Below are 23061 nucleotides of genomic sequence, written 5' to 3'. Positions count from 1 at the left end.
TTGTGTGTACTTTGTGTGTCTTTGTGTGTACTTACAGTTTGATTGTCTTTGCACCACATGGGTCACACAAGCACACATAAAGACATTTGTCAAGACTGTGGGTGTGGAACTGAAGTGGAAATTGCCATTGCGGTGAATGTGTTCTTATGCTGCCTTCAAATGCTCATTAGCTCCTGCAAGTTTTCAAGTCATAAATACAGAAATATTAGCAAAATGGACCCTGGGAGCAAAGTATTTCTGTGGTTGTTGTTATATTTTTTAGAAGTCAGGCAGCAGCAAAAGAATGGAAATAAGAAAATGTGCATCAGGCATGGAAGTGATGTTCTAATAAATGTATTTGCCAACAGTCATTACTTCCTTCCATGCACTCCACCCCCTAAACCTCACCTTGGCAAGGTGCCACCTTGTCACCTTGGCAAAGAGCCACCTTGGCGGGCCAGAATTTGGACTTTCCCTGCAGTGTTTACCACTTTGTTGGGTCATTCATGCGCACAAACCTTGTAATTATGCTATTTCCGACAGCACTTGAAGGCAGCATTTGTCTACTTGTTCCTTAATCAGTGGTTCTCAACCTTTATCATATCAAGGACCCCTGTAAACAAATTGATAGCAAAGTTTAACAATTCATCAGTTTGCTGTGGACCCCCTGGGACTCCCTCAAGGACACCTGGTGGCCCCCAGATCCCACATTGAGAACCATTGACTTGAATAACAGTTCAAGAGGTCTTGATAGGCATGTGGAGTAGGTTTGCAGCCAGGCACTGAATGAGAATCCATTGCTGTGCAGATCTGAACTACTGTGGGACCAACCGGCCGTGTAAGAATGGCGGGACGTGTATGAACACGGAGCCTGACGAGTACAACTGTGCCTGTCCGGACGGCTACTCCGGCAAGAACTGCCAGATCGGTGAGTTGGCCAATCAAACGCCTCATCTCCGGGGTTTAGATTACACGCTGTGGGTGCCGCGGCACGCTTCGGCTGTATCTCATAGTATTCAAGTATTTCATAAATCTGACAGATGAGTTACGCCTGTAGACACCTGTATGTATTTTCTCTTTTCCCCTCTGGCCCTAAACCAACTCTTTGACCCCTCTCTTCCTTTTTTCTGCTCTCCCTTTTTATTTCTTCCTTAATTTCTCTGTCTCTCTCTCTCTCTCACACTCTATCTCTTTCTCTCACTCTATTTCTCTCCCTCTCTCTCTTTCTCTCCCGCTCTCTCTGTGTCTCTCTCTCTCTCTCTCTCTGTCTCTCTCTCTCTCCCTCTCTAGCTGAGCATGCCTGTGTGTCCAACCCCTGTGCCAATGGAGGGACGTGCCATGAAGTCCCATCAGGGTTCGAGTGTCACTGTCCCGCAGGCTGGTCTGGGCCCACCTGTGCTAAAGGTGGGTGGCTCTAAACCTCAATCTATAGAGCAGATGACCCCCTCCTTACGCCCGTGCACATGTCTGGCATCTAAACGAGATGAAAAAGGAAGGGGGATGACAAGTGAGACTAGAGGTCTGTACTGTGCTAAGAGCTCTAAACATGAGGTCCTGGAAGAAAAGTGGCTAGATTGGCTGGTTCATCTCAGAAGTCACAGGCCAATTTTACAAGCCTGTCTTCCATAGTGGCTGGTTTAGTCTACAAACGTACCACTTGAACCAGTGTTAGCTATCTTAACTATAAGGCAAGGAATCTCTGTCTGTACGTTCAGTATGTGAATGCGTGAGTGAGTGAGTGAGTGAGTGAGTGAGTGAGTGTGAGTGTGTGTGTGTGTGTGTGTGTGTGTGTGTGTGTGTGTGTGTGTGTGTGTGTGTGTGTGTGTGTGTGTGTGTGTGTGTGTCCTTTGCATATCTCAAGAACTGTTTGTCCAATCTACTTCACTCTTGGCGGATGTGTTGACCAGGAATTTGGTGCAACTAGGCATCTCGCGCGCTACGCTCGCTCAATTCCTAGGCTCGCCCGCTATGCGGGCTCGCCTGTCCTGCAGCTCCCCAAGCTGGCCCTGCAGATCGCATAATGCAGCTCGGCCTCACCCACAGCTGAACTACTGCGTGGCCTTGCCTGTCCTATTGGCACGAGCGCAATGTCTCCCTCTCTCTCTCCCTCAGTCTCTCTCCCCCTCTCTCCCTCAGTCTCTCCCCACTCTCTCTCCCTCTCCCTCACTCTCTCTCGTGAGCCTCAGACTGATGACTTCACTGATGACATCATGACTGATGACATCGCTGATGACATCATCACTGAACTATAGCCTCAGCCTTAGGGAAATTAATGACATCACTACTGACATCATCACTGGGACTTTGTGTGTGTGTGTGTGTGTGTGTGTGTGTGTGAGTGAGTGAATTTATGACATCACTGATGATGTCATCAGTGGGACAGACAGACAGACAAACAAACAGACAGAGCTCTAGCTCCCTTTTATATAAAATACTGACACAGACACAACATACTGTAGCACGCAGCGCCTCCAGCTTGGCAAAAAATCTCGCCGATAAATATCTCGAGTTGTTCAAAGAGCCAAATGAGGGAGAAGACTCGTCATCTCGCTGTCACCACGATTGCAGATTTAACTCCAAAACAGTAGCATTGTGGATGTGAGTGGATCTACGTTTACTAGTTTAATATTATCAATTGCCTGGCCTCCCAGGATACCTCGTAATGTTGCATTTACCCCCATGCACATCGTTTGACCATTTCTTTCAACTTATAAATGTATAAAACCCCATAAAACCAGAGGAAACTCACGTTTTCTAGTGCTTCTCTATGGAGCTCTAAGCTGAGAATGTCCGAGTGTATTGTAGAGCTGCACGCGCTGTGATTGGCTCGTCTGCGTTCGGGGCGGGGCTTAGCGATAGGTCAATTATTTTACAGCGGGGCATTCAAAAATAAGGTGGATAGTAAGAATAATTGATAAGTGATGGTAGCTGATGATAAATACAGTCTGTGTGTACATGTCTTTGTGCATACACATGTGTTCTGTGTGTACATGTCTTTGTGCATACACATGTGTTCTGTGTGTACATGTCTTTGTGCATACACATGTGTTCTGTGTGTACATGTCTTTGTGCATACATACACATGTGTTCTGTGTGTACATGTCTTTGTGCATACACATGTGTTCTGTGTGTACATGTCTTTGTGCATACACATGTGTTCTGTGTGTACATGTCTTTGTGCATACACATGTGTTCTGTGTGTACATGTCTTTGTGCATACACATGTGTTCTGTGTGTACATGTCTTTGTGCATACACATGTGTTCTGTGTGTACATGTCTTTGTGCATACACATGTGTTCTGTGTGTACATGTCTTTGTGCATACATACACATGTGTTCTGTGTGTACATGTCTTTGTGCATACATACACATGTGTTCTGTGTGTACATGTCTTTGTGCATACATACACATGTGTTCTGTGTGTACATGTCTTTGTGCATACACATGTGTTCTGTGTGTACATGTCTTTGTGCATACATACACATGTGTTCTGTGTGTACATGTCTTTGTGCATACATACACATGTGTTCTGTGTGTACATGTCTTTGTGCATACACATGTGTTCTGTGTGTACATGTCTTTGTGCATACATACACATGTGTTCTGTGTGTACATGTCTTTGTGCATACATACACATGTGTTCTGTGTGTACATGTCTTTGTGCATACATACACATGTGTTCTGTGTGTACATGTCTTTGTGCATACACATGTGTTCTGTGTGTACATGTCTTTGTGCATACATACACATGTGTTCTGTGTGTACATGTCTTTGTGCATACATACACATGTGTTCTGTGTGTACATGTCTTTGTGCATACATACACATGTGTTCTGTGTGTACATGTCTTTGTGCATACACATGTGTTCTGTGTGTACATGTCTTTGTGCATACACATGTGTTCTGTGTGTACATGTCTTTGTGCATACATACACATGTGTTCTGTGTGTACATGTCTTTGTGCATACATACACATGTGTTCTGTGTGTACACATACATACACATGTGTTCATTGCTTTGCTGCTCAGTGTTGTAACAGTCAGGGGGAACAAAATGCTTGAGCCTGGGTGTGTTTGTGTTTCAGACACAGATGAGTGCGCCTCCAGCCCCTGTGCTCAGGGCGGGACCTGCATCGACGGGGAGAACAGCTTTGAATGCCTCTGCCCTCCCCAGTGGACGGGCAAGACCTGCCAGATAGGTGTGCCTCTCATGTCTAATAACCAATTCATTATTCATCACTATATTGTGAACAACGGCTATCTTTTGTTTAAAGAATAAAGTAAGTTAGTCTGTTTGTTTCATTGCAAAATGAGGTTCCACCCCTTTGGGGGGGGGGACATGCTGGCTTGAAAGTTACGTGTTGGGGTAACTAATAAATCAGTCATGTAAAAATCTTTCCACATATTGGCTAATAAATTGCATGAGGTATAAATCAAAATGACAAGGACAGCACTCCAAATTGACGGAGTGCTGTCAGCTTGTCTTTCTGATTTATTATTTACCACTTTAAGGATGCAGCACCCAGTTGTTATAATAAATCCGGGGTGGAGCACGTTGTAGAAGATTTTCCAAAATGGATTTATAGCATTTCGGAATGAAACTATATTAAGAGCTACTGTAATAGGCGAGTGTGCACATGAAAGCTTGAGAAGATGAGGTTCAAGTGTCGTTTGAATTATCATTGTGTTTATTGCTTGTACTGTATTTGTATAGATTGTATTTGCATGTTGAGTGATATTTTGCCGTGTTTTGTGTGTTTCTTTGTTTTCTGTATGTTGCACCTACTGTGAATGCTGTGCGTTCAAATTCATTCCATGAACGCCGTCGCTTGCAGAGATATATCTAGCTGTTTGTTTATCCTGCCATGTCCAGCCAGTAGTATTATTGCAGGGTGGCTACTGATTTGAAATGTGCGTGTACTGTATGTGTGTACGCATGTCCAACGGAGAGATATCTGCAACTCAAGCCAGGTGACTTGAGTAAAGTTAAAAATAACCTCCCGCCTGGCAACTGCTAGCCTTGGGACCAAATATACTCTGTCGGGGGGTTATCTTTGGCTCCAAAAGGGGAGTATGTACGCTACGGTGAGGCAAGGCCCCCGCATAACGGAGCCCTGCTCGCCCCCTCCACCCGGGGGAGTATGTACGCTACGCTGAGGCAAGGCCTGCGCATAACGGAGCCCTGCTCGCCCCCTCCCGCTACGGTGAGGCAAGGCCCCCGCATAACGGAGCCCTGCTCGCCCCCTCCACCCGGGGGAGTATGTACGCTACGGTGAGGCAAGGCCCCCACATAACGGAGCCCTGCTCGCCCCCTCCACCCGGAGCGGCCGGAGGACACACGCGCCGCAGGCAGGGAGGAACCCAAACGCGCGGCTTGTGTTACGGCTTCTGTTATTCTGAAAAGTGCTACTCCTTTCAGGGAGCGGGTGGTACCTGGGAGGGGTGTGTGTGTGTGTGTGTGTGTGTGTGTGTGTGTGTGTGTGTGTGTGTGTGTGTGTGTGTGTGTGTGTGTGTGTGTGTGTGTGTGTGTGTGTGTGTGTGTGTGTGTGTGTGTGTGTGTGTGTGTGTGTGTGTGTGTGTGTGTGTGTGTATGTGTGTGTGTGTGTGTGGGGGGGGGCTTGGTGGTGGTGTTGAGTTTCGGCAGGGCCGACAGGTGCTGCTTACCTCCTGGGAGTAGTATTAATGCACTGGTGGGTTTATAGTGAGCCTCTGAAACTGACCACTTGGAATGCTGCAGGTCGGCCCGCGGGGAATGCAATAGAGAAACGAAGCCAGGCGGGGGGGGGGGGGGGGGGGGGGGTGGGGGGGGGGGGCATCAGAGCTGTGAAAGAAACGGTCAGCAGGGAATGTGGACAGAAGGCTGCAAAAGCAGGAAAACGGATCTCAAGCTGGAAATCAGAGTTGAAACCTCACCTGCAACCCAGTTACATTACAGCAGTGAGTCTCAACACTTGTCATATTGATGACTTCTCGTTTAGTCCACATTAGAGCCATGGACCACCATTTGATGAGATTTTGTCTCTCTGACCCAAATCTGAGAATCTTTGTATTGTTTGATATGATTTGTTCAGACATGTATGCCTGTCTGTATTGTAGTAGATAAGAGGTATGCATATGTTCAAAATAGTCATTCTTCTACGTTCTCTAATTGTGTTCACTTCTTCCTGGAACCCCCTCAAGGACCCCTGCTGGTCCCCGGACGTTGGGGACATCGGACTGATGTTGAGAACCACAGCATTAGAGTATATCATGAGTGTATATCAGGATGTGGGCTTCAGTTTCAGTGCATTGTGCGGCAGGAGGCTACGCTTGGTGGCGGGGCTTGTAAGCAGGTTCTTAGCTCTCTCTCTCTCTCTCTCTCTCTCTCTCTCTCTCTCTCTCTCTGTCTCCCTCTGCCTCTCTCTCTCATCTCCATTTTGCAGACGTTAATGAGTGTTTGGGGAAGCGTTGCTTAAATGCCGTCTCTTGCAAAAACTTGATTGGTGGATATCTCTGTGCCTGTTTTCGTGGATGGGCGGGCCAGAACTGTGACATCAGTTAGTATCATACCAGCATTAGTCTCTGTCGGCCTCTGTATCGGCCTCTCTCTCACCTGTAGCTCTGCTCTCTCTTCTCCTCTGGTCTCTCCTGGCTCTCTCTCACCCATAGCTCTGCTCTCTCTTCTCCTCTGGTCTCTCCTGGCTCTCTATCACACCTGTTAGCTCTGCTCTCTCTTCTCCTCTGGTCTCTCCTGGCTCACTCTCACACCTGTAGCTCTGCTCTGTCTTCTCCTCTGGTCTCTCCTGGCTCTCTCTCTCACACCTGTAGCTCTGCTCTGTCTTCTCCTCTGGTCTCTCCTGGCTCTCTCTCTCTCACCTGTAGCTCTGCTCTGTCTTCTCCTCTGGTCTCTCCTGGCTCTCTCTCACACCTGTTAGCTCTGCTCTCTCTTCTCCTCTGGTCTCCTGGCTCTCTCTCACACCTGGTAGCTCTGCTCTGTCTTCTCCTCTGGTCTCTCTCACACCTGTAGCTCTGCTATGTCTTCTCCTCTGGTCTCTCCTGGCTCTCTCACCTGTAGCTCTGCTCTGTCTTCTCCTCTGGTCTCTCCTGGCTCTCTCTCACCTGTAGCTCTGCTCTCTCTTCTCTGGTCTCTCCTGGCTCTCTCTCTCACCTGTAGCTCTGCTCTGTCTTCTCATCTGGTCTCTCCTGGCTCTCTCTCACCTGTAGCTCTGCTCTCTCTTCTCATATGGTATCTCCTGGCTCTCTATCACCTGTAGCTCTGTTCTCTCTTCTCCTCTGGTCTCTCCTGCCTCTCTCTCTCACCCATAGCTCTGCTCTCTCTTCTCCTCTGGTCTCTCCTGCCTCTCTCTCACCCATAGCTCTGCTCTCTCTTCTCCTCTGGTCTCTCCTGCCTCTCTCTCTCTCTCTCTCTCTCTCTCTCTCTCTCTCTCTCACCCATAGCTCTGCTCTCTCTTCTCCTCTGGTCTCTCCTGGCTCTCTCACCTCTCTCTTCTCCTCTGGTCTCTCCTGGCTCTCCGAGGCCTGTATATCTCATGCTGCTCCGCTGTTCTACTTTGTCTAAAGAGTAAAATGGACTGTAGCTTTTCAGATGACTGTCAAACATCTGTTTGTGAAGCTTGCAGGCTAGTTTCTCATCTGCAGCCTGCATGGCTTCACTGCATGTGCTTTAGCCAAGAGAGTCACATCTGCCTGCCTGCACTCTTTCCATCTTCTAGGCATGAAGAGCCTGGCATTCACCTGCTCTCCTGTAGCACCTGCACGTTCACCGCACCCATCCACCCATGCATGTTCCTCTTTCTCATGTGTGACATTTAGACTAAGACATGATATTTTCCCCCAACAGATGTCAACAGCTGCCATGGTGCCAAGTGTCAGAATGGAGGGACTTGCAAGGTGAGATTCAGAAATGTAAAATCTGCACCAACCAAGAAACTAGAAGGGCACTCGAAGAGCGCACACCCCCTCCAAGGCTAATAGGTCCTTTTCACACAGCAACCGGTTTTAGGTGGCAAAGTAGGAAATAAAGCAGGTGTAACCAATAACATTAACGAGGGCCCTAGCACTGGAACACCTAAATGGAATGGAACCACAAGTAATGGTATTGACTACACCTGCTTTACTTGCTGCTTTACCACCTCAAAATGGTTGCTATGAAATGGGTCTATAGACGGTTTTAACTTGACAACAAAAACATTCTACATTGAACCCCCGCTCACTTCCTGTTGCAGTGTTTGCTATGGACATAAAAAAAAAAACATTCAAGTGCAGGACTGACCATTCCGTGAAAACCGTCTATACAGCTGAGCAGCGAAAACAAAAGTAACGATGTCGAGTGAATATTTCTGCAGTTTGCCGAATGCTGAGAAAAAGGAAGTGCTGTGGGGTTGCGCTCTGGTGAAAACCGTCTATAGGCCATTCTTTGATGATATGCAAATGTGGAAGTGCAACCAAATTATACAGTATGTCTGGATTGGATCTGCTCCAAAATGTGATTGCTTCTTCCTTGGCCCATGCTACACCGTTCCACCAAGTTTCATGAAAATCGGACAAGTAGATTCGCCATAATCCTGCTGACAAAAAAAACAAATGGGGCGGCTGTAGCTCAGGAGGTAGAGCGGGTCGTCCACTAATCGCTTTGGATAAAAGAGGTCGGTGGTTAGATTCCCGGCTCCTCCAGTCTGCATGTCGAAGTGTCCTTGGGCAAGACCCCAAAATTGCTCCTGTTGGACCCTGCGTGGCAGCTGGCCGCCATCGGTGTGTGAATGGGTGAATGTACCTACTGATTGTAAAGCGCTTTGGATAAAAGCGCTATATAAATGCAGGCCATTTACCATTTTACCATTTACGAATGGCACCGAATACATAACCTCCTTGACAGAGGTAATGATCAGAAAATTGAAGCCATAAAACCTAAGAGGGCATTTTGTTTTATGATCATGGTTCTAACAGTGATGCAGTTGGTGCAAGGCTCAGCCAATTACTGCCGATATCATCAAAGTACCTGAAAGTACCTGTCATTACAGTAAAGAATGTCTTTAGGGTATTATGGCTTTTGAACAATGGTTGCTAACGTACAGTATAATGGCTGAGAAGTTTTCTCCAAGGTAGTGAACATCATATTTAATGTAGGAATCAGAAACAGGAGTGAGCAAGAAGGATTGATCATTAGCCCTGTGGGTACAGCATCAGTCAGAATATCAGCCAATGGTGGGAGTGTGTTAGACCAATCAGCATGTCAATGTAGGGCCAAAGTGAAAGTTGAGACCAGAGACAGTTCAGATGAATGAGACGGTCCAACTGCCAGGCAATGTGGGTTTCACCACTGCCATGCCCCTTTAGGAGACTAGCGGCAGGTTCTGAGTCTATTGGAGTCAATGGGAGAAGTGAATGCGAGCACAGATTATAACTGATTCTTTTGCCCCATAGTCACCAAAACAAATATTGGACCTATTTTTCACAAGCCACATATCTTCTGAATATTCTTACACTAAAATGGCATTTTTTAAGACAGACAAATGTAGGCTACTTTGTTTCAGACCTGTTTCTGTCTCAGCAACACACAGTTCAGAACTTTCCAAAGCTATTTCCATATGAATGTTTGCTGTGCCATAATATATGATGAAAATGCTGTGCTAGTTTGAATTGATGGTGAACCTGGACTTCAGTAAAACCTATGAGACTGGACTTGGCCTCCTGCACATCGCCGTCTGCTTGCTGAATCGATCTTTTGTATACTTTATGATAATGCAAAGGTTCATTATATAGAGGAAGGAATCTGAAAGGTGGTTACTTTGATTAGCTCTTTATGTTTTTCACCTTTTGGTAACTTCTTCCCTCTCTCTTGCAGGAGGCGAGCAGAGGCTACCAGTGCACCTGCCAGCCGGGCTTCGTGGGCCGGCACTGTGAGGTCCAGAGGAGCCGCTGTGCCAGCGCCCCCTGCAGGCACGGCGGCCGCTGCCACGCCCTGCTGGACGGGTACATGTGTGAATGCCCCCAGGGTTTCTCAGGCACCACCTGTGAGGTGAGGAGCCTCATTACTGTCATTACTGACATTACTGTCCACCATAGTGGAAATTCGCCTTCCTACCTCCCTTCACTCATGACTACCTTCATTCCTTTATTCACAAATCTATGTGTGCCTCCTTCCTTCCATGTGCAGGTGCAGAATAACCCGTGCAGTCCCAACCCGTGTCAGAACCAGGCCCAGTGCCACAGTGTGACGGGAGACTTCTACTGCACGTGCCCCGACGACTACGAGGGGAGAACCTGCTCCCAGCTCAAAGACCACTGCAAGACCAACCAGTGTCAAGGTACCACACGTTTTTCCCTTCTTCTTCTTCTTCTTCTTCTTCTTCTTCTTCTTCTTCTTCTTCTTCTTCTTCTTCTCCTCCTTTCATGTCTTCGCAGGACATTTTCATTGTTTAACGTGAGAAAGTTCTTTGACTGAAACATTGAGAAATGTCACATGTTGGGACTGGTTGAATCATTTTTGGTTGGATTATAAGCTTATACGGTAAAAATGCTTGCTAAGATTATAAGCTTATATTAAAAAAAAATGCTTCCTGTCAAATAATAACCTGTCTTTCATAAGAGTTTCATATCTGTTCAAGCAAATAAACACCTGTTGTTGGTCTAGGACAAGTTCTTCCTGAACTCAACAGATTTCTACCTTGCTGATCGCCTCTTCTTTTTATTTTGTGCCTCTTTCCATTTTTGCCCTCAAGTGATTGACAGCTGCACCGTCGCCGTGGCAACCAACGACACTCAGAAAAGGGTGTGGCACATCTCGTCCAATGTTTGCGGACCGCACGGCCGCTGCATCAGCCTGCCTGCCGGGAACTTCAGCTGCTCCTGTGAGCCGGGCTTCACTGGCACCTACTGCCATGAGAGTGAGTCACTACTGTATTAACACACACACACACACACACACACATGCGCGTGCACGCACGCACGCAGACATGCACGATGAGACATGCACGGACTATATTTATCATCAGTTACCATCAATGTGACCCACATCATTCTTACGGTAATTCTGGCTCCAGAATTACCGTCTCGCTTATCATCGCCCTCTTAGTTCAGTTTACAGCACAAGGAAAGAAAACACGTAACTAGGCAGGGGAAATAATTACTGTCAAAGGAGAAGGCCACCGGAGATGCAGATCAGATATGCAGAGACCTTTGCATGTACAATTATATTAAGATTTTTTGTATAATATATATATATCTTTTCTATAATATAATGATTAACTTAAGCATTGGCCCCTGCTTTTTTCACAGAATGCTTCGATGTTCTCTCAAACGATTACGATTTCACTATTCAGTCCGTGTCAAATTGCAGGGACATCGCTAGAAAACTGTTTCTTCTCCAATTCCCAAAAGCTGATCTGATGAGCTGAGATAAGATCTAAGGGGTTTGTAAGACACTTACATTCCCTCTTAAATGTCTGTAAGGCAAGAAAAAAAGAAGAAAAAAGTACAAATTGAGGTGTAAACTCGCTTCATTCCACACTCACATTTTAGCCACGAAGCTAAATACTCTCTCTCTCTCTCTCTCTCTCTCTCTCTCTCTCTCTCTCTCTCTCTCTCTCTCTCTCTCTCTCTCTCTCTCTCCTCATCTCTCTCGCTCTCTCCCTCTCTCTCTCTCTTTCCAGACATTAATGACTGTGTGTCATCTCCCTGTAAGAATGGAGGCACTTGCATTGACGGGATCAACTCCTTCCAATGTTTCTGCCCAGACGGCTGGGAGGGCAGCCTGTGTGACGTCGGTGAGTGAATGAGTCTGTGTGTGTGTGTGTGTCTGTCTGTCTGTCTGTCTGTCTGTCTGTCTGTCGTAGTAGATGAGGTAGACAGGCCCTAGCCATGCTACCTGTGAGTCAGTCCTGTAGCATCCAGCCCAGACTAGCAGTCCAATAGTCTCTGGAAGCAGAGAAAATGGAGGAGCTGTTTGTCTGTAGCTGTTTTCTCACCTTTAGCATTTTCTTATAGCTCAAATATTTGGAAAGCAGAGTGGGAGACTAAAATAGAAAGGTGTGGTGGGCCAGTACGGGAACTCATGTGGATTTAGCAGCAGGAAACTTCACCGCCCGACTGTCTCTGTTTGTCTGAATGTGTTTCTACACTCTTAATCTATCCTGTAAATAGCATATGGCTATTTTAATTCAAATTTGGCAGATTAGAGTTTTAGTTCTGAAAATGTTTCTTGGAGTCAGAAATACAGTACCGTAATTGGTTGATTTATTGAGCAGAGAGCAAGTTGGCTAACTGGCCAAACTGAATGGCAAAGAAGGAACTTTGGTCCCCCAAAGAAATCTGGATCAGAATTATGATGTTGGAAGGTCAGCGGAATCCCATCTTTGTGCGTCTAGACACGTTGGCCTACTGAATGTGTCCTGGCAGGACCACATGGTCAAATTGGCATTGAAACGATAACTGTAACCATAACCTGTTACTGTACTGATCCCTCGCTCACCTCTCCCCTCTCTCTCTCCCCCCTCTCCCTCCCTCTCTCTCTCCCCCCCTCTCCCTCTCTCTCACCCCCTCCCTCCCTCTCCCTCCCCTCTATCTCTCCCTCCCTCTCTCTCTCCCCCCCTCTCCCTCTCTCTCACCCCTCCCGCCCTCTCTCTCCCCTCTCTCTCTCTCTCCCTCCCCTCTATCTCTCTCTCCTCAATCTCTCGCTCCCCTCCCCCCCTCTCAGATGTGAACGAGTGCAGCAGGAACCCATGTCAGAATGGGGGCCGCTGCGTGGATCTGGTCAACGGCTTCTACTGTCACTGCATAGACAACTGGAAGGGCAAGACCTGCCACTCACGTAAGTCTGTCTGTCTGTCTGTGTGTGTGTGTGTGTGTGTGTGTGTGTGTGTGTGTGTGTGTGTGTGCGTGCGTGCGTGCGTGCGTGCGTGCGTGCGTGCGTGCGTGCGTGCGTGCGTGCGTGCGTGAGTGCGTGCGTGCGTGCGTGCGTGCATGCATGCGTGCGTATGTGTGGTGTGTATTCTCAAAACATTCTCAAAAAAGAAAAGCACCTGTTGGGGCATCAAACGACATCAATGAGCTGATAATTTTTTTTTTAATTTGACATGGTGAAAAAATGAAAAGTGAACAGAAAGAAAAATTTATGTGAGTAAGCATTTCAACCCAGACAGAGGCGTCATACCCATTGAAACTGAGGGGGCCTATTGCGCCCTCAGATTTTTTGGGGGAAGGGAAAAAAGAAAAAGAAAAATTCATGGCGGTCATTAGTAATAGAACATCAATCCCTTTTTCAAAGATGTGAAAATGAAATGCTTATTATAGGCATAGTTTGCATAGCAAGTTAGTTGGCTACTTGTGCCAGGCAGCTAAAGTTAGCATTGTAATGTTCGCCATCAATCATGTTGTTTACATGTCATGTAGAGGTGTTATGGCAGTAAACTGTAAATTTTTACCACCACTATCAACATGTTATACTGTAGTTAGCAAAACACTGAATTTCAGTTGATGTCTCCAGGTCAAGATGCAGTTCTTTCAAATAATTAGCATTGTGGGTGTAGTCTTTTTATGTAAATAACATTTTGGGTGAAGCAAGATTTTGCTATATTTCAATAAAAGTATCAGCAGTGTAGAAGCTAGTGTAGAAGTGAGTGACTAAGCTAATAACATAACAGCACAAATAATTGACAAAAAAATCTCTAAATAAATATACACTATTTACCCTAATGAGAAAACGAGCAAATATTGATGGTTAAAATTGAATAATGACATCACAACAGTCTAATCCTAATGTTAATGTTAAAATTAGATATTCCTCTAAATCTGGCTTCAAATGGCCAACATTTTAGAAAAACAGCCCAAAAAAAATCGCCCCCTCAGAATGTTGGCTTGCATGATGCCCCTGAACCCAGATACTGTAATCAGTGCTTTCTTTGTCTTCTGCTTTTATTTGTTGCACCATGTCAAATTGTCTTTTCTCTCAATTCATGGACGCAATTGAATAGACCTACAACCAATCAGATCAACCAAATGTGTGTTTTCAAAAAAGCCTCACTGGCGCTCCTCTCTCAGTCATTGTATTAAGCCCGCTCCATGTTAGATAAACGGTTGTGATTGGCCTGACCGTTTTCAGGTCGGGTGGAAATCCAGAGATCCAAGGCTAAATCTTCCAAGGCTTGATGCCCTAACTAAACTGGCTGTTGTGCAAGCTTGTGAACTCTCCCAGTATCACTAGGGCCTTAGTCACCAACACTGGCACATTATCACATGCTTTCCTTCTGCGTCCAGGTGAAAGCCAGTGTGACTCCACCACCTGCAGTAATGGTGGGACATGTTACGACCACGGAGACTCTTTCCTCTGCAGCTGCCCCTCAGGCTGGGGCGGCAGCACCTGCAACACAGGTCAGACCTCCACCACTCATTATGCTCTTAATGGCACTGGGAATAACGGTGTAATAACGCTATTACATGTACGCCGTTACCATCTGTTACGGCCTCTTCTGTGTGTGTGTCTGTGCTCCAAAAAAGTAACTAATACAGTGTTGGTTGGATAGTTTAGTTTAAATATGGTGGGTATCTTGCTGTATGGCACTTTAAAAAATAGTTGAAAAAACTAAAACATAAAAACAAAACAGGGGGTGAAGAAAAATACTGTACTGTATGTTTGTTTTTCTTGGTCAGAGTGAAATGTTCTATGGTCTCTCCTGATTCTCAATATAGCTGAATCACTTGGATTGACCAAGTAAAACTCTTTTCATAAGGATTTTGCTAAACGTCTATGGAAAGATCTATGGGGAATGGTAAGTCCCATGCCAAACCCAGAAGAGGGTGTGACTTAGGCGCTGTATTGCATTCGATGGTGATTTTCTCTACAGCAACCCCAGAAAACCCCTTTTATTATCCCTTTTTATGATCTGGCTTCGTTAGGGAAAGAAAAGTTAAATAGAAAAGTCATGGAATTTGGAAGTCGTGGAAAAAGTCCTAAATCCCTCTGTGTTCTCTGGTTTGTTCCTCCAGCCAAGAACAGCACGTGTGACTCTGCTCCCTGTGAGAACGCAGGGACGTGTGTCGGAGGAGGAGACGCCTTCACCTGCATCTGCAAGGATGGCTGGGAGGGGCCCACCTGTGCTCAGAGTGCGTCACCGTTACATCTTCATTTATCCATTTTTTGAGCTGAATGAATTCAAGTCACTTCAACAACAACCCGATCTCCCAAAAAATTGTAAAATAGCAATGTTTGTGGAGCAACGCTGCTATTTTACAATTTTTCGGCTCCGAAATTGTAAAATGGCAACGTACGTGTCTACAGGGGTGGGCGTGGTTTGGGCGTGGTTTACAGAGATTTTCTGTTTCTAACCCCTCCCCGTACCCTAACCCTAACCCTAAGATCTCAGAACGTTACCATTTTACAATTTTCGAGCCGAAATTGTAACATAGCAACGTTGCTCCAAAATGTTGCTATTTTACAATTTTCTGTGAGACTGTGTTGTCAACAATCACTTCCAAATACAATCATTGTCCAGGAGCTTGTGTTGCATTTTGGCAACATAATGACAACATGGATTAATTGATCATATCAGGTTTTTGTGGGGATTCTTCAGGTTTGATTCCCTTTTGAAGTTATTGATTTTCATTCCTTCTCTCTCTCACAGATGCAAATGACTGCAATCCACATCCCTGGTAAGTTGAAGGGTTTTCTTATTTCTTTACATGGCACTTCTCTATCAATATTCAAGTTTTTGGACTTGTCTCAATCTTGTGACATGTCTCACCCTCTGTTGGATGGTAAATGGTAAAAAGGACTGCATTTATATAGCGCTTTTATCCAAAGCGCTTTACAATGTGCCTACATTCACCCATTCACACACCAAAGGCGGCCAGCTGCCACGCACCTGCCATCGGGAGCAATTTGGGGTTCAGTGTCTTGCCCAAGGACACTTCGACATGCGGACTGGAGGAGCCGGGGATCGAACCACCGACCTTCTGGTTGGTGGACGACCCGCTCTATCTCCTGAGCCACAGCTGCCCCGGATGCTGCCTCAACTTAATAATACTTTGTAATATCGTATATCGCGATATTTGGGCGGGACTATATCGCAATATTTTTAATTTGGATATCGCCCAAGCCTAGCATCGATCATTTGTATGTTGAAGGAGCTACTGTACAAATCATTTTTTTGGCATTTGGAAAGAATTGTACCAAGTGTATAGAGACAGTCAGCATGTGTGGGGAACGCCCACAAAATGTTATACGGCTGGCGCGCGAGTGGGGTAAAACCGCCCATATATCTCAATGGCTGACTCACCAAAGGTCGGTGCTGCGGCTCTAAACTACAGGTTTGGGGATTCTAAAGCAGAACCGAGCAGAACACAAGACGTCTGTTCAGATGTGCGTTTACTGTGGTGGTCAAATCGCCGATCGTGTCTGCTGGCTGGGCTAGCAGCTAAATTCTAACTTTGCTGAATGGATAGAATGGGGGATTTACCCCACCCTGACCACGCCCCCAGCCAGGCTGAGCCAGCTAACCCAGCGAGACATCGCCTCAACCTATAGCCGTTTGGTGTTGAATTGGACTCATTTGCTCTGGTTTTGGTCTTAACTCGTCCGGACCTGGTGTGGGAATCAACTCGACTAAGGTGGTCTGGGTCATGGGAATATTTGTCAAAACTCCTTTGATCCTTACTATTAAAAGTTCATTCTGTGTTCACGGCCTTTGTAAGTGGCTGTTGGAGAGAGCGTCTGCTAAGTGGCGGCCATGTCATAAGGCAGCGTTTAGAGCAGAGACTGTGAAACGCAGAGTTCAGCCGGCTGTACTGTGTCTTAGCTTAGCTTAGCTTAGCTTAACACACACACAGAGTCATCCTGCAAATCTGATTTTAATGCTCTGGGATTTTCCCATTAAAGATTGGGGGGATGTAGATGTGTGTGTGTGTGTGTGTGTGTGTGTGTGTGTGTGTGTGTGTGTGTGTGTGTGTGTGTGTGTGTGCGTGCGTGCGCTCGCGTGCGTGCGTGCGTGCGTGCGTGTGTGCGTGCGTGCGTGCGCGTGCGCGTTTGTGTGTGTGCGTGTGTTTGTCCAACACAGTCTCACAGAAAATTGTAAAATAGCAATGTTTTGGACCAACGTTGCTATGTTACAATTTGAAAATTGTAAAATTGTAACGTTCTGAGATCTTAGGGTTAGGGTAGGGGGAGGGGTTAGAAACAGAAAATCTCCGTAAACCACGCCCACCCCTGTAGAAACGTACAGTCAGTACGTTTGTTTGTCAGTGTGTTTGTGTGTTTTTCTACAGTATCTTTACTATAGTATACTGTACGTGTGCATGTGTGTTGTATTGTATAGTGTATGAAAGTGTGTTTCTATGAATTTGCACTAGGGCTGTCAAACGATTAATTTTCTTAATCGCGATTAATCCTAAAGTTAATCGCGATTAATCGCATCTTTGTATCGCGTGTTTAAAATGCTATTATTTTGCATTGCAAAGCATTTTTAAATAGATATTAATAATTCTTACCAGTGTGTCGTGATTGGGAATCAAATGAATGCAAATAAATGTACTTTGTGATCTTGAATTTTAGATTTATTTTCAATTCAATAGAAGTGCAATGTAGACAGGAGGTCACAAAATGTCTACAAAATGCATCTTGAATAGAAAATAAATGCACAATAATTGTAAACACTCCAGAACGCTCCAGAACCGATACTTCCGGCGGCGGCGCTGTGGAGCAGTCGAAACCCAAAATGACACAGCCGAAGAAGGCTGTATCTGAGCTAAACACTTTGGCACTTCCATGTGAATAATGGCTCGGTATTGGAAACTGTGTATTGATAACGTGTATATCGCGTGAAGCCATTGGAGCCGACCTCCCAGTGGTTAGAGGACCCGCGCATCCGAGACTCTGAAGGAAGAATGAGTGAGGAGTCTCACGCTAGCTAGCTGGCTGCTAGCTGGCCGCTAGCTACTTTTAGGTGATCGCTCGCCTCAAACTCGATGTACTTCGGTGATATTTTAATTCCGTTTTACACAAGGTGCAAACTACGACTCTTGACTTATCCCCTGTGCCATTTGGGAAGTAAAACAAGCCATTTAAAAGCGTATTGCTGTCGTCCTCTTCCATGCCTGCCTGCACAAGCAGGAGACAGGAAACCGAACGGCTTGACTACAAGTACGGGTGCGATGAAGGCACAAAATAGCGGCATGCGATTAATGCGATTAAAAAAAAAACACGTTATGATCGGCGCGCGTTGGTCATCTCTGCCTGTGTGTTTGTATGAAATGTGTGTTCATAGGAATGTTTGTGTGCCTTTGTGTCAGTGTGTGAGTGTGTGTGCACGTGAAACCAGGGAAGTGTGTCTGTCTGACAGCTGTGCACGGCAGCTTCAGAGAGCCTCTCCTGGACAAAAGAGACACCCCTCTCACCATTCACCAGCCTGGACCTGGGGGTAGTTGTGAGGCAGGGGGGTGGGGGCTCACTATGTGCTCAGTGTGGATTTGCATAATAAGTCTGGACATTGATCAGGGATCAGCTTTAGCTTGAAGCTTCAGCTCGCCGGCCCGCTCCTTCCTTTCCCCGCTCCCTCATGCCGTCCTCTGCCCCTGGTCTCTGCCCTGGTCTCTGCCCCTGGTCTCTGCCCCTGGTCTCACCTTGCAGGTGATTGGATGAACCATCTGTCTCCATCACGTCTATCACAGGCTCGCTCTCTAAATTCCGCCCATAGCTGTCTCTGGACGCTGATTGGTGTGAACCACGGGTGGTTGGGATTCAAATCAATAGATTGGAGTGTAGATGGATTTGTCGTGTGATCGTGATCTCATGATCTCGCGTGAACCCAGCTGCCTTATCAATGTGTAAAGCAAGGCACCAAAGGCACATTTATGGTGTTCACGGCAAGACTGTTCTCTCCGCAGCGCCACCTGGTGTTCACGGCAAGACCGTTCTCTCCGCAGCGCCACAGCATTTTAGCCACTGGCTTCACTCATGGTAAAGTCAGACAGCTCTGGTACTGTCTAGTGCTGTGTCAATTAACAGAAAATTTATGGATTATCAAAACTATAATTGATTACATACTTTTCTAGGTTTAGTCATTAGCAAGTATAAAATAAACAATAGTAAGTAAGTAACTTGTGATGGGCATTTGTCATTGCTTTTGACATTTAATAGACTGTCTATGAATGGAGAAAATAATGAATCGATACTGTCAGGTGCTTTGGATAAAAGCATCCACCAAATAGCAGATGCTCATTAGTAACAAGTTCTCATTAGATGTGAAAATACCAGAACTTATTTCCCACCTTATTCATACATTCATTGCTTGTTTCCACAGTGAGCCAAATGACTGAAAAGCAGAATGTTTACCTCCTTATAAAAACAACATTAACAAACCAGGAAGAAATTGTATTTTTAGGTCATGGAAGCACTCTGATCCTCATCTAAAGTCCTGGAATGTCACGGCAGCAACCTGATATGAGACAGCAGTTCATTGTGTGTTTGTGTCTCTTCTCTCTCCAGCTACAACGGTGGGATCTGCGTGGATGGCGTGAACTGGTTCCGGTGTGAGTGCGCCCCGGGCTTCGCTGGACCAGACTGCCGCATCAGTGAGTTCCTGCCTGGGAACCGGAGGGGCGTGTGGCAGGGGTCGGGTGGGCGGGGGGCTAGAGGTCAGGGTTCACGGCAGGGGAGCGTGAGCCCATTGTTTCCAGGCGACAGGTTAGGAAGCCTTTAGGAAGACGGTCTTAACCCCTCACCTCTCTGCCGAGCGGAGGGCACAGCTGATGCGGGCACACGGGTCGGTGCGGGAGAATTCTCTGGAAAAAAAGCCTTTTCAGACCCAAGGGGGTTGTCCAGTTGAAGGCGTTTCAATCCCGAAACGCTATTCTCTGAATTTCATTACTCCTATACATAACATCCCATTCTCTCAAAGCTTAGGATTTTCAAGGCAAAAGTTAAGCTTAAGCTAGCCAAAGACATAATACGTAATAGACGTAATACATAATGCAAGTAAGATTTGGTCTTATCAGTATTTTGAAGCATGTAGAACCCCTCCTGATTGATGTGGATTTAGTTGGTGAAATCAGTAAAGGACTTACCCGGACAGTCTATTTCCAAGACTTGCGACAAAACGTAATTTGGGCCTTGAGCTATGAAAACAATGCTCCATGCTAATTCTGTGTGTATATCAAATGAACAGCGGTGTGCTTTTCTCCCTCAGACATAGATGAGTGCCAGTCCTCTCCCTGCATCTACGGCTCCACCTGCATGGACCAAATCAACGGCTACCGCTGCGTCTGTCCTCCGGGCCGCGCCGGGCCGCGCTGCCAAGACTGTGAGTAACTAACCCTAACCCTATCGCTGTGTGTTTAAGAGCTATAGATATTAGATATTACCCGGTAGATAGATATTTCCAGAATATCGCGATTTTCAAAATTTACTATTTTCTTTTCTTTTTTTTTGTAAATTTTACAAATTTCCGGGGACAGTTTTGCACAATCTGGTCTGCTAGCGACCCTGATTTCAATGCTTACTGTACATTATTGTTTTATGCTCTATGTTTTATCTTTCTGGTTTTATTTTATTTTTATTTGTAGGATTTTATCTGTTAATCTTGCTCTGTTCTGTGACATTGTTTATGTTCACTTTTATAACTGATCTGCCTGTGAAACACGTTGTAACGGCTGTTTTGAAAGGTGCTATACAAATAAAGTTATTATTATTATTATTATTATTATTATTATTATTATTATTATTATTATTATTATTATTATTATTATTGGTCTGTTCAGAGTGTTGTATTTGTTGCTGCAAAGGAAGAGGGAAAGAAAGGAAGTGAACATCTTATCAACCTCTCACTCCTTTATTCATACTATTCATACTACTAGTCATAGTAATACATGTACCTGAAACCTAAAATACAATAACATATCAAAAGGAATATATCATAGACTGTGATATTTGGACGGGACTATATCACAATATTTATTACAGTTGGATATTGCCCAGGCCTAATTTAGCCAGTCTCCAGCAGTAGGAAGGCTTCCTAACCGCTGACAGCTGAGCCTCTGTCTCCCTCTCTACCTGTCTCCCTCTCTGCCTGTCTCCCTCTCTGTCTGTCTCCCTCTCTGCCTGTCTCCCTCTCTGCCTGCCTCCCTCTCTGCAGTCATAGGAGTGGGGAAAGCCTGTCATCACGCCGGCCTGCAGTTTCCTCACGGGAGCCGATGGGAGGAGGAGTGTAACGCCTGCCAGTGTGTCAATGGCCACGTCCGCTGCTCCAAGGTGAGCCTGCCATGATGGACTGTGTGTCAATGATGTCTGCTGAAAACTCAACTTCTCGTTTTTTTCCCTCATTTTCCGCCAATTTTCTCCCCGATTGTAGTTGGCCAATTCCCCCCCATGCCTCACCCGCCAACCCCCACCCCGCTCACTGCTCCACCCTCTGCCAATCTGGGGAGAGCCATAGACTAGCACCATGCTTCCTCCAACACATGCGCAGTTACCAGCCGCTTTTTTTCACCTGACAGCGGGGAGTTTCACCGGCAGGACATAGCACGTGGGAGGATCACACTATTCCCACCAGTTCCCTTCCACCCCGACCAGGCGCCACCAGCCAACAAGAGGAGGCACTAGTGCAGCGACCAGGACACAAACCCTCAATCCGGCTTCCCACCTGCAGATGCAGCCAATCGTGCCTGTATGGACGCCCGACCAAGCCAGAGGTAACACGGGGGCACGAACCTGCAACCCTCGTGTTGGTAGGCAGGGAATCTACCGGTACACTACCTGGACGCCTGAACTTCTTGTTTTTACCTGATGTGAGGCATTACATGGAAATCTGGGGACCGTTTGTGGCACACTGACTCTCACCCACAACCTGGTTTTCTTCTAAAATGCACGGCAGGTGTCTACATAGGCACTCATCATAAATAGCACAAAGGTACTGTACATCAAATCCTGTGAATTGAAAAAAAATAGTTTAGAGAAAATGTGCTGACCTTTTTGTCTTAAATACCCTCTCAAAGCTAGGTATATAATTTCAAAAAGGTTGTGATTGTCATTCTGAAAATAACAGTTTTCCTTATTTCCTGAAGAGTTGACATTTTGGAGGTATGTGGTTTTCAGCTGACAGCAGTGACATAATGTGAGATGCTGTAGTAGCACCACAACCCACACCACCAAAAAACATGTATGTTAGGGTTAATACTCCTGTCAGTGCCCCTGACCAAGGTACTGGCAAAAGATCTGGAGTTGGTCCCTGCGCTGCACTGCGGCTGCCCACTGCTCCTAGTTCTAGGAAGGTTCCTAGTAGAGGATGGCTCAAATGCAGAGGATGAATTTCCTCACTGGGACAATGGAGGATAACTTAACTTAATGTTGGAATTGTTGTCCCAGGTGCGGTGCGGTCGGCGGCCCTGCCTCCTGCAGAAGGCTGTCCCTGCCCTGGATGTCCCGTCGTGCCCGGGGGGACAGGAGTGTGTGGAGCACCAGTTCCTCACCTGCTTCTCCCCGCCCTGCCACGCATGGGGCGTGTGTTCGACCCCCGACCCGCCCACCCCGACACACACCCAGTGTGAGCCCAACAGCGGCTACCTGGACAACAGCTGTGCCCGCATCACGCTCATCTTCAATAGAGACAAAGTGCCACAGGTGAGTGACTGGCTGTTTTACATGTCAGTTATAAGAGTGCTGTCACTGTTCATTATATCATGGAGGTGGGCTTGTTTTTAGGTTGCTTTAGGTTTTGAAACTCCATGACTACTGCCCTATACCTTTGAGCAACGCATGTAACCCCGATTCACTCCATTTAAGCATCTCAACGCCTCGAGTGAAAGTGTTTGTACTGGGCTGCTCCCAGGAAAAAGTTTGTGTAACTGCGTTAATGTGAAGCAGAAATGCTGAAACTTATTTTTACCCTTTCCTGGGTAATAAAAAAATATTACTTTATTTCATTATTATTATTATTATTATTATTATTATTATTACTACTTTCCAAGAGTACAATTGGGCTCCAGAGGTGCAACCACAAAAATAGGAGTCTAAGAGTACAAAATTGATGGCTGCCACACTCTCAAGAAATGTTTATTTAACCAGAGAATATTAAAACATGACATTTTGGCTTGGGAGGCC

The 23061-nt window shown here is 46.0% G+C and overlaps 1 protein-coding gene across 1 annotated transcript in view; it reads left to right on the top strand.

Annotated features, from left to right (window-relative positions):
- LOC310773990 (protein jagged-2-like) overlaps positions 1 to 23061 on the top strand; it is a 98976-nt gene that overhangs the window by 65341 nt on the left and 10574 nt on the right. The window contains exons 7-22 of the mRNA XM_083634036.1: positions 788 to 907; positions 1270 to 1383; positions 4064 to 4177; positions 7819 to 7868; positions 9823 to 9996; positions 10135 to 10285; positions 10700 to 10864; positions 11630 to 11743; positions 12673 to 12786; positions 14232 to 14345; positions 14961 to 15077; positions 15596 to 15623; positions 19453 to 19538; positions 20153 to 20266; positions 21098 to 21213; positions 22327 to 22581. Coding sequence (XP_083490162.1) covers positions 788 to 907; positions 1270 to 1383; positions 4064 to 4177; positions 7819 to 7868; positions 9823 to 9996; positions 10135 to 10285; positions 10700 to 10864; positions 11630 to 11743; positions 12673 to 12786; positions 14232 to 14345; positions 14961 to 15077; positions 15596 to 15623; positions 19453 to 19538; positions 20153 to 20266; positions 21098 to 21213; positions 22327 to 22581 — 1946 coding nt within the window. The remainder of the gene's footprint in view (positions 1 to 787; positions 908 to 1269; positions 1384 to 4063; positions 4178 to 7818; positions 7869 to 9822; positions 9997 to 10134; positions 10286 to 10699; positions 10865 to 11629; positions 11744 to 12672; positions 12787 to 14231; positions 14346 to 14960; positions 15078 to 15595; positions 15624 to 19452; positions 19539 to 20152; positions 20267 to 21097; positions 21214 to 22326; positions 22582 to 23061) is intronic.

Source organism: Poromitra crassiceps (assembly GCF_964638095.1).
Source record: "Poromitra crassiceps genome assembly, chromosome: 3".
Lineage (NCBI taxonomy): Eukaryota > Metazoa > Chordata > Actinopteri > Beryciformes > Melamphaidae > Poromitra > Poromitra crassiceps.
Note: the sequence above shows the minus strand (reverse complement) of the source record. Positions and strands in the feature narration are given on the sequence as shown.